The following is a 12,091-nucleotide window of genomic DNA, read 5'->3' on the forward strand; positions in this document are numbered from 1 at the left end:
TCACACTGGGATTAATAGAAACATCTTTTGTAATTACAGAAATGCTGCAGTGCCGGGTGCTGTCACTTATTTTAATGTGTGCCAAACCATTAATCGGCTAACAGAGCCCTCACCGGTGCCCTACAGTAAAACACAGAAATCTGCCATTGATTTTCATGAGGCCGTATACTCAGCATTTTATCTCCTTTCTCTTCTCCGGGCTGACCGGTGAGGTTATTGATCTTCATAAAGGCAGTATTTTGTCTTTAGGCGAGAAACGAGGGAGACAGTAATGAAAGGTTTTTAACCTGTGTGTTCGGGGGGGCACTGGATGACTGGCCAAGGTTGCCAGGTGCTACACACAGCAGATTTTCAGCTGCTCGGCCACAGGGATCGATAGGGATACATCTTTGTCTGATTACAGAGATGTACTGGTGAGGATGGCAGTTTGTGTGTGTGTGTGTGTGTGAGTGTTACAGTAATAGCTGATCACTGGATCTGCCTTTAGATTAGACGATTTAGACGTAAAGGAACAAAAAACTTGACCTCAGACATAATACAATTGCTCACATAAAGACACCCTAAGTAGTGTTTACTTACTCTTCGAGCCAAAGGTAGAGACTACAACAGAGACTTTGCAGTTGGGCTGTCTGTACTAAAGTCACACTGGCATACTATGGGTTGATAGTGGCATAAATGCATCGCCTATTTATAAGCTGTGGTGGAAAGTAACTAAGTACTTTTACTTTTGATACTTTAAGTAATTTTTGCTTATAATATGTCCTATAATATGTACTTTTACTTAAAGAGTGCCTTAACACCAGGCTGAAAAACAATGTTTTGCTGCCCTCTCTGGTTCAAAGTTTCAAGCCTGTTTCACCTCTGACCACACCCAGCGTCACTGATAGCTGTAGTTGGGTGTGGTCAGAAGTGTGCTCCGTTGAACCCGTTACCACACCCAACAGTGATGTCACAGGGTCCTGGAGTACATATGTACATTACTGCAGCAAGGTAAAAAAGTTAAACCACTGGAATTCAACAAAGACAAGATTTTCAGGGGGTGTTGCAAGTTGCTCTTTAAGTAAGATTTTGAATGGATGACTTTATAATAGAGTATTTTTAAATTGAGATATTCCTACTTTAACTTAAGTAAAGAATCTGAGTACTTCGTCCACCACTGTTTATAAGTAACTAAGAATGAAGGTAAACTTACAATAGAAAAGTCTGCATGTATGAGGGTGAAGAGATAAAAGTAAAAGGGAGTAAAAATAGAATATTGTGTAACTGAAAACTTAATTTCACGGTAGATATTAAATTGAAATATAAATGTCTGACAACATTTAATATAATTTCAAGCATACACGGGCACCATTCGTAAGGGAATGTCCTAATCAAAATGTATTGCGAGCATGTGAGTACTTGTACTGTTGTACGATACAGTAGAAATGATACAGTAGTATGATACAGTAGAAATCCAGTATAATTAACAATTTAATGGGGCCAAGAAAATGAACATGTTCTCCTCTCTCCACACAAATCTACACCTGTGCTCCAAGCAGAGCACTCCACTGTCATTGAATAACAGTTTTAGGTCTCCCTCGATGAATGCACATTTCCAACAAGCCACAGCAACACAGTCAGCCATCCTGCATGCCAAGTGTGTTTTTTAGAAACTGTCCACACCCCCTAAGCAGGCATAACTGTCGCATATGAGTTATTACACATCTGTCTGTGGATACACGGTGCACCAGATGCTGCAGTTAATGGCACACCTAACCTCCCACCATGAAATGGTACACTTAAACCCAAGTGGAATTTTACACTGTCAGTCTGCCTTCTTCTTCTCCATCTCCTCCCAGCCACCGCTGTCCAGTGCTGGGAGAAGCCTGTAGGGGATGGCCCAGACAGGATATTAATGGGGCCCTCCAACAGTCAGAAGGCCTGACAGAGCCCTGTTTCATTGTCACCTTGCCTTGGAGGACAGGGAAAAACTTGCAAAGCTTATTAGCCGAATGGAGCTGTTTCTCCCTCTAACTTACTCCATCTCTGCCTCACCGCTTCATTAGACTGTCTTACATCAGAGGCCTGCTCCTCTCCCTGTTTCCTCACCACATCACCACACTCACTTCCACACACACACACACACACACACACACACACACACACACACACACACACACAGGCACATGCACAGGGTGACATCTCCCACCTAATCAAGTAGTGGATTATCTTGTCCTGATAAATTGGAGCTTGTAGCACTTGAAAGGTCCTCTTGGAGGAGTGCCTCCTCCCCCTGACAGCTAGATGGAGCCCCCAGGGAGTAAGGAGAGAACATTGCCTGGTAATGATTTGTGGTAAATCGGACAAATGTTTTTGGAAAGACCTCTTTCAAGCAAGGGGCGTGATGAATTTAAAGCTTGCGAAGAACCTCTGAAAACCGCAAGTCAAATTCAGACACGAGGGATGAAAATAGACATGTATTAGCCCTCCATGAATGAAATTATGATGGAAATGATTAAATGGTCCAAAAGATTTAGGTGACGTCAGGTGCACAACCTGTTTTAAAGACTGAATGTACTTTTGTGAATATAGTGTTAATAAATCAAGTTGGAAAAAATAAACAAGGTACAAGAGCAACCCAAGATACTTGCAGATACTTAAAGACCCAATGAGCTCACTCAAAAATATGACTGAAAAGAGACTAAAAGCTATTGATTTTATCAAATCAGTTTACAGATGAATTTGTGATTCCACCACTGGAGAAAAGAGACATCTTAATTTCAGGGCCGGGAATGATATGACATGATATTTGTAGTGACATGGTGTAGTGACAGCAGAGAGGGGGAAATGCGCTGTAATGACAAGAGTTAACTGAGGTGTTGGCTCTTAAAAGATAAATGTGCAACATAAAGCTACATGGCTTCAAATATTCATATATGACTGCACACTACAGCAGAGGATGTGACATGATACCCTTAATGTGATTCAGCTTTAGTTTCATGTAAAACTTAGAAGGATTCACAAATCCCTAAATGACATGGTAGTATATGAGAGACACAATGCCATGCTTACATTGAGTTCTCTTCATAATCAACTCTGAAAAACATTTAATGTGTTGTTGTTATTTCTTGTCAAGACTAACAACTCTTCATTACTTTTTCTTCCTCCTTCTCTATTGTGTCTTCTATGCACACTCTCTCTTTGTAGGAGAACCCCTACATGTGTAATAATGAATGTGACGCCAACACAGAGGAACTCGCCCACCCTCCAGAGCTCATGTTCGACAACGAGGGCCGTAACCCCACAACCTTCTGGCAGTCCACATCTTGGAAGAAGTATCCAAAGGCCCTCCTGGTCAACATCACGCTATCTTGGAACAAGACCATCGAGCTGACCGACGACATCGTCCTCACCTTTGAGTCAGGCCGGCCCGAACAGATGGTGCTAGAAAAGTCGCTGGATTATGGACGAACCTGGCAGCCCTACCAGTTCTATGCCACTGACTGCCTGGATGCCTTCACCATGGAGCCCAAGACGGTGCAGGACCTGACTCAGCATACCCTGCTGGACATCATCTGCACTGAGGACTACTCGCGAGGTTATGTGTGGAAGTATGATAAAACCGTGCGCTTTGAGATCAAAGACCGCTTTGCGCTGTTTGCTGGGCCCCGGCTCCACAACATGGCTTCACTTTATGGCCAACTAGACACTACCAAGAACCTGAGGGACTTCTTTACCATCACAGACCTGAGAATCCGCCTACTTCGACCGGCTACAGGAGCTACAATGGTGGACGAGAACAACTTGTCCAGATACTTCTATGCCATCTCTGACATCAAAGTCCATGGCAGGTAAGACCTGAATTCTTCTGTACACATGCCAGTTAGTGGACTCAATGGTAGATTACCAGCTGGGCAAAGCAGGTAACTGCCCCAGGGCCCCAGACCCCTAGGGACCCCAAAAGTACCAGGTGTCCATAGCTATTGGTTTTGGTAATTCGATCAATTCCCAATTTGTAAGGGAATTTGCCCCAGTTAACAAAAAGCGGAATCAATAGGGGTCCAACAAGAAATTTTAGCCCTGGTGTACCCTATCAGGTTAATCCAGCTATGGGTGGACTAATTGTCATGTTCACATGTTTAGGACTGATAATGTAATGATGACTCTATAGACTGATACCTCAGTGGTTTCTCTGTGGTTTTATTGCAGCGACAGTACAGCTACCCAGTAGTGAAGAAAAATGCGTTTACCGTTACCATTCTTTCCAATTAGGCAGCGGATCCATAATGGTGTGCAGAGTTCACCAGTTGTCAGCAGGTCTTAATTAACCAAGCTGCTTATGGCTGCTGAAGCACTTTATTTTGGACGCCAAATTCACTCAGCTGTCTATTAGCCCATGGAAGACATTAGAGGTAGCATTTCAGCCGTCAGGTCACTGCACGTTGTAATTAGTGTTTGATTTACGGAATCCACAGAGGGTCATATAACATGAAAACAAGACGCCATTATACCGTTAGCGGAAAGGCCGACAAAAGCTTCCCCCGCTTCTTGATGCTACAACAAGAGTCACTGGGGCATAGACTTAAGTGGATCTGTTTTACATTGTGTGCTTTTTCAATTTAACAGATGTGAATATGGTTGTAGGGGTGACGGAATGAAGATTTAATTACTCTTGTTTTGCTTTTCACACATGAGAGGCTCGCAGTACAGAAGTGCAGAGTGGCGGAACGTTACAACAACTCAAAGATATGGGTAGAAGTGTTGAAGTCAGGCTGCCAGACTGTGGCTCACAACAGTGGTTGTGTCACAGTGTGCCTCGGCCTGAAGATCAGAATCAGAATCAGAATCAGAAATACTTTATTGATCCCCGAGGGGATTACGTCAATGCACACTTGAGAATAGAAGGAATAGAGGTACTAAGCAAATCAAAATATAATATGCTATAATCCAGGTAAGATAAATTAAGTACAAAGTGGATATAGGTAGACTTGATTACAAATAGAAACGTCAGTTTTCAAATAGAAAATATCAGTAGTGACCTGCTCAGTCACAGCAAACATCCGTTGCTCTAACCAATGTGGTTGTGTGAAAAAATAAATCAAGATTTTCTCAGTTAAGTGTGAGGATTGGCATCAGGTAATACTTTTTAAAAAATTGTTGTATAGACCTCAATATTTGTAATTCTCATGCTACACTGGCTAACACATAGTCATACTTTGATATGTTTGCTGCTGTGACATTATTTACTTTAATATTGTCAAATGCCTTCAAGCTATTTAATGAATCTCTAATTTGTTGATTTCCTTAATATGCCATTAAAATGGAGTACAGCCATACTACACATCGCTCTAATGCACTGTAAATGGGCAGGTACCCTTGAGCACAAGGGGCTATGATAATGAATGCCTCACTCAGAAATTGAATTTTTGACTTTTCTTGTGATTGAGAAGGTCATTCAGCAAAAATAACTGGAGGGAATTTACTAACACAAAAGAGTTGGACGGGGGATCCATTCAACACCCGCTGAAATGAAGGGGGCTGTCACAAGCTCAGATTATTTATTCTATCTGACTAATCATGACCGAACTCATACATCCCTGTGGGGCTGTAGATTTGAGCAATGGCTGTGCGCCACCATCGGGCCGCTGTCGTTTACCAGCTCGCTGCTTTTAGAGTGACGCTCGCCTGAGAAATGTCCCCCACTGTTTACCAAAGGTAACACACAGTTCAGCCATAATGAGATACACTCAACACAGAGAGGCTTCACTCCTTTTCCCTCTCCCATGGCGAATCACTGCTCAGCCCCTTTCTCCATGCGTCGTATACGAGACATAAGCTCCTTAACCCTCGGAATACAGTTCTGTGAGACTCGGCGGGAGCGATTTTGCAGGGGCAGTGAGGTTGAGTCTGGCATATTTCACTGTGCTGGACTCAGTTGCCATCCGCCTGGATCAGGAGTGAGAGGGGGTGTGGAGGGAAATACAGTAGGAGAGCTCGCAGATTTTCTGCCCTTGCCACAACAGTGTGAGAAACAAAGAAAGGAACCTAAGCTCTTTGCCAAAGTAGGTCAACCTAGAAAAGATAGAAAAGGAAGGGAAGAAGCACAACTTTGCAGAAGCAGACCTCTTTGCATCTGTAACGTGTAGCTAAAGTTGTTACAGGAAAGCCAGAAGTGTCATGCATGACCATTCTATTATGGTTGATTACAAGGAAGGACTGGACCAAAGGCACTGAGGAGAAAAAAATCGATGCAAAGATTTCAAATCAAACCAAGCATGGAGCTGTGAGATTGATGTGAACAATGCATACTGCCCGGTGACTTAAATTAATTTGACACCGTCACTGTTTTATTGTATCAGCAGTGCTAGAGAAAGTGTGGAGAGTTAGGAGGATTTTCTAATTATCTACCGTATGAGTTTGGCATAATTGCTCTGCCTCTCTTTTTTACATGTTTTACAGTAACTACAGCCTGCAATTTGGCCAACTGTCTCTCCCTCTTCACTCGATCTCCCCCTCCTCTTCCTCCCTCCTGCCTGTGATCAATACAGTGTAATTAAAGCTGGAGAAGATTCGGGATACTAAAGGATCTCTTTCTGGCTCTCGGTTTCTCTCATTCAGGCTCTGTCCCCCGCTCCCTATCTCACTCTATTTCTCCTGTGCAGAGTAGATTTGTCTCTGAAGGGGCTCTGCCTTGAATTATATACAAAGACCCAGTCCCATTCCATTTCTGTACCACCACTCAAGGGATAAACACCAACATATCCTTCAAAAAGACTACCCACCACAAACCAAAGAATACACCTAATAGCAAAAACTGTAGGTGGGATTTTTGGCACTACTTTATATCATGCCACAGTCATGGTTTTTAATTGCTGAAATCTACAAGGACAATCATTTTTATAGGCCAAAGTTTTAAATAACCATACAATCTGGCAACAAACTTATTCTATTAGTTCCAAACCTGTTTCCTGCTGTCAGTGCATAAAAAATAATGTATGCCCCATATCGTGAACTAAATTCCAGCTTATTTCTACCCTGTTTGCATACAACAAAACAGAAGATAGGGAAAGGAAAGTATGTTTCACCAATTTGCCCTTGAACCTGTGGGAGTTGTGATTCAATTTCCAAAGCATATATGTGCCGCCGGGCATTATCAGGGAAGGTCAGAAACAACCTCAAGGGTTCACAGTCACTTTGACTGCAGGGTAGACAGGTAATTCACTTGAAGGGGCGAATTGGTTATTAGATGCACCAACCTTTTTCTGGTCTAGATTCCCCATCAGCCTCATGGAAAGAGTCTTCTTCACGTTGAACCTCAGCATCTCAGGATATTGCCGTGGACAATTCCTGGTCTGGTTTTAATTCTCCCTGGGTCTGCAGGGTTGGGCTCACATGCAGTACAACTTTGGCAATTCAAAACTCTTGGAAAGATCATTTGGATGTTAAACAGAGGGAGGAGTGGGCTCAACTCGTTTCCTTAATATTTAGTCTCTTGAAATCCTAAAGGGTGCTACCAACCCGGAACAAAAAGCCATTGAGTTCACAGGTGAGCACTAACAAACTTTCTTCTTACATTTTTCTTTTTATTAAATCACTGGCAACAGTCCACTACACACACATTTTCCAACTCCGGATCACTTGACAACACATGCCAAGGCAGGAATTAGCCGATTTGTACTCAGCTGATATCGGTGAAGTTACCAGTGTCACTGTGATATTGGTCTCTCTGTGGCTTCAGCTTTCCTTTTAGAATCAAACATTATGACAGCACTCTGTCAAAACAATCCTTAAAGATTAACTATATCCTTTCTCCATGAAGTGGTTGTACAGCACTTGAGCTTGTTTCTCAAATTCATCATCACTAGAACAGATTCTTCTGATTCTCAGTAACTGGCTATGTAATAACTTCTATAGTCAAGAAGATTATTTCTTTCAGTGGGTTTATAGTAAACTGATGTTTGTAATGTTTTGCCAACCTTAGAGATTTCAGAAAATAATTTGAAGGTGGAGGGAGGAAGAATGCATGGAATAAAAAATAATTTATTTTGCATTGATTTTGATCCTTTTTTTCCTTTAAACTGTGAATTGGGAGTCCCGACAGTGTTATAGGAGTGCAATGCTAAATCAGTGTACTCTTTTAAGTTTACATTGACTTTTGGTCAGCAAAAAATGCAGCCATTACATAGAGGGAAATGACTGGATTTGTAAAACACTTTGATTTGAGATACATTTTCAAAATATATTGAATCCTATCTGAAAATTCATTAAAAAATGTATTAAATGATTAAGAATGTAAATATGTCACCATGCCTTCACACTTGAGTCATCATTCAAACTTTTTTTGGCACAATACATGTTGTGCAATAAGCGCACTGCACATCTGCAATAGTGTGTCAAGTATTAAGTAGAAGGGAATTAATTATCATTACTTAATAGTTCAAGAAATACGCTTATTCACTTACTTTCTTACCGAGAGTCAGATGAGGCGATTGATACCACTCTCATGTCTGTACGGTAAATATGTAGCTACCACAAGCAGGAGGTTAGCTTAGCACAAGTAATGGAAACAGCTAGCCTTGCTATGTACAAAGGTAATTAAATCAGTCTATGACACATTGTGGATGGACTATTTCTTGGCTGGGAGCAGTCAATTCCTGGAGACTCCTGGAGATTACACTGTAACATGTTTTTACACTTGGGTTTTTGTACGGATTTCACAAACAAGATATAACTTGTTGATTAGTGAGCTTATATCCTAAGCTAAGCTAACCGGATGCTGGCTGTGCAGTAGCTTCATATTTAGCGTACAGACACAAGAGTGGTATCGATCTTCTCATCCATTCCTTGGCAAGAAAGCAAATAAGCATATTTCCCAAAATGTTAAACTATGACTTTAAGCATTCCTATTATTCTGTTATATTGTTGAAACAAGTCCACACAACCTACTAAGTACAATAAAGCAAAGCTTTCATCTGAGGCATACAAAAATATTAAAGATGTAAAAGATTAGACAGTTCATCTCTCCCACAGTGCATGGGTCATACTATTGGTGCATTCTAATTGTCGTGTAGTTCAGTGCATGTGTGCTTTGGATACAGCTGTTTCAACTACAGATCAGCAATTTGTTGAGTGATGGCTCTATCGAATCTCCCCTAAGGGAGGAACAAACAAGAAGTCAATCTGCTTTTTTTCTCTCTCCCTCTCCCTCCACAGTGCTTGGCTTGCTCTTCGGCCTGCCTGTAGTCGACAGATAATCTATTTGTGCTAATTTCATGTTTCTTCCTGCCCACTCCCCCCTTGAATAAGTCATTCCACTTGTCTACCCTCCTTAGTCTCTCTGTCTTTGTCTCTCTCTCTCTCTCTCTCTCTCTCTCTGTGCCACCATAAGCATCTATTTACCTTCCGCTGTGCTCTGCATTTCAGCCTTTTTTTTTTTTAAATCAGCAGTCTGCATTAGTCATTGTGTGGGAGAATGCCATGTTTGTGGGACAGGCCAACTGATTGGTCCAGATAGCTTGGATCATCTGTTAACACCCACACCACATGTTTTATGACTGTAATCAAATGACCCACAACCTTTTGTTAGTCCTGAAAAAAATATGTTATTAACAGGGCTCAACAATAAGGATTGTCCAATTGCCCGGGGCAAGTAAAATGCTACGTCAGGCAAGTAAATCTAAACACATGTAATTTTCAGCAGCTGATGATGGATGTAGCTATCTCTGTTGAGAGTTGCACATACCGATCGGGCACTCTCGAGTAGGGATGGGTACTGAAACCCGGTATTATCCGGTATGAGACAGACCAGCCCCTCCCTCTACCAGCGGTAACTTATCTGCAGTGAATCACAGCAGCAGCAGAGGGAGGAGAACAGAGGACAGTAGGAGGGACTGATTCTGACTGATGTTCAGAAAGGCGAACACAGACATCACTCAGTATTTTGATGTCAGGAATATGATTTATTTTACTGACATTTTAGATTTCCAGTGAAATATTATTGAGTTTATATAGTGACTTTGCTGTTGTAAACACTGTTGCTGCTCTAGAAACATCACAGTTAAGGAGTCCATCTCTAGGGAGAAGGAGGGGGGATTGTCATACCATTTTCGATATGCAATAATGTTTGTTGCTTTGCATCTATGACACACTGTGTCCTTGTTCTGATTCATTTACTTTATAAAGATTAAACATGACAATTAACTTTAGTTTTTGTTGTTATTTGATAATTGCTAATAAAAATGTGTATAGTGGCAAGTAAAAATTCACTTCAGGCAAGTAGATGTCTGACCCACTTGCCTGACCAGGCAAGTGAAAAAAAACCTTAATGTTGAACTCTGATTAATTGAGTTAAGTATTTCAAATGCCAATGAGGCTTTAAGTCCAGTTGTCTAATGTGTGTCTAAGTCTGTAGAATGATGGGAATTAAAGTGGAGCCTCCAGGGGTGACTCATCAAAGAGGAAATAGTGATGTGGTTGCCAATCAAAGGCCAGAGATGTAAAGTAGCTGTAATCATACACCCAATTCATTTTGCCCCCATTTATCAAGCTGTCACTTTGCTGTCCACACTGCCACTATTTCCATATACTGTTCCAGCTCATGCAAAGATGACATTGCCATTGTTAGACCATTATGATCCAGACCACTGTGCTTACAGTTCTGTGCCATAAAGTAATATCACTTTGTGCAGTAAAGCAATGCAGCAGATTGTCCATCAACTTACCTGCAGCGGTGGATGAAGTATCCTTTACTTAGCAATAACAATATACAATATACCACAATGCCAAAATTCTCCATTACAACTTAAGGTGTTGTATTCAGAATCCTACTTACAGTAAATAAAAGTACAGAGGTATTATCAGCAAAATGTACTTAAAGTATATTAAGTAAAAGTACTCGTTCTGTGGAAAAATGGCCCCTGTGACGAATGTATTATTATTAATATATGGCATTATTAGATTGTTAATACTGATGTATCAATGTATAATAATGCATGTTGTAGCTTGACGAGGTGGAGCTAGTTTTAACTTATTTAGATACAGTTAGGTAGTTTAGTCCAGTGGTTCCCAACCTAGGTCACAAGATACATATGGGTGGGTCGATGGGATAGGAAAGAAGAAAAAACTAATTTTACTCACTATTATTCTGATCTTCTGGGAGATATCAGATAATTATACCTCTTTGGGCCTCAAACAGTTATTTCAATAAAGCCATATCAGAAGTTTAGAGCTGAAATCACTCTTTAGTGGCTCTGCAAACAACTCATAGACATGTAAAATATGACAGGGGGCCACAATTAGACACTGCTTTTTTGTAACTACTAGTTTAATATTAATTAATTAAACTTAATCTGTAAAGTAACAAGTAGCCATAGCTGGCAGTTAAATTTAGTGAAACATAAAAAGATTTCCCTCAGAAATGTAGTGGAGTAGAAGTATAAATTAGTTTTAAATGGAAATAAGTAAAGTAGAACTACCTCAAAATTGTCTTCAAGTACAGTACGTGAGTAAATGTACTTTGTACTTTCCACCTCTGCTCATTAGCACCTGCAGTACTGAAACTTAAAACTTTTTATCATGTTTATTTTGACATTTGCTTTGTATTGTATTGCAGTGATACTCATTCACTGTGTGGTGGCTTTTTGTGAATGGATTAGACAACAAACACACATTGTCAAATTAAATTGTTCCGTGGCCTGAGTCTATCCTCTGACCTAGGCTTGCCTTCTCCCCTCCCTGCTCTTGTTTATCCTCCTTCTCACTTCAAAGTGTGCAGGAAAAGTCTTGAGTCAGTTCAGTTTTGAAGCTGTGAGCTGCCTTCCTACACTTGCGGGTCCACTGGGAGAGGAAGCGTAGGATGGTTTACTAACTGGTGGTTTGCAACTGAAATATCAACACTCTCCTCATTGAAGGTTTGTGGTTACCTCGCAAGATTTTGTATCTTTGTTTCAAGATTTTATTCAGCGTTGACTGGATTTAAAGAAATCTACAGTAGAATAAGCTGGCTAAGTGGGTTGACTCCCAATATGAGGACAGAGAACCATCAGTGTTCCAGCTGGCAGCTAAAGGAAGAGTAACTTTTGTCCTCAATAGACATTTGAGACCTTGTTTGACG

The 12,091-nt window shown here is 41.0% G+C and overlaps 1 protein-coding gene across 10 annotated transcripts in view; it reads left to right on the plus strand.

Annotated features, from left to right (window-relative positions):
* Positions 1 to 12,091, plus strand: part of ntng1a (netrin g1a) — a 303,494-nt gene that overhangs the window by 245,347 nt on the left and 46,056 nt on the right. For all 10 annotated transcript variants that reach the window (XM_044176497.1, XM_044176495.1, XM_044176496.1 and 7 more), the window contains one exon: positions 3,187 to 3,830. In XM_044176497.1, coding sequence (XP_044032432.1) covers positions 3,187 to 3,830 — 644 coding nt within the window. The remainder of the gene's footprint in view (positions 1 to 3,186; positions 3,831 to 12,091) is intronic.

The sequence above is a fragment of the Siniperca chuatsi genome, linkage group LG19 (assembly GCF_020085105.1).
Source record: "Siniperca chuatsi isolate FFG_IHB_CAS linkage group LG19, ASM2008510v1, whole genome shotgun sequence".
Classification (NCBI taxonomy): Eukaryota; Metazoa; Chordata; class Actinopteri; order Centrarchiformes; family Sinipercidae; genus Siniperca; species Siniperca chuatsi.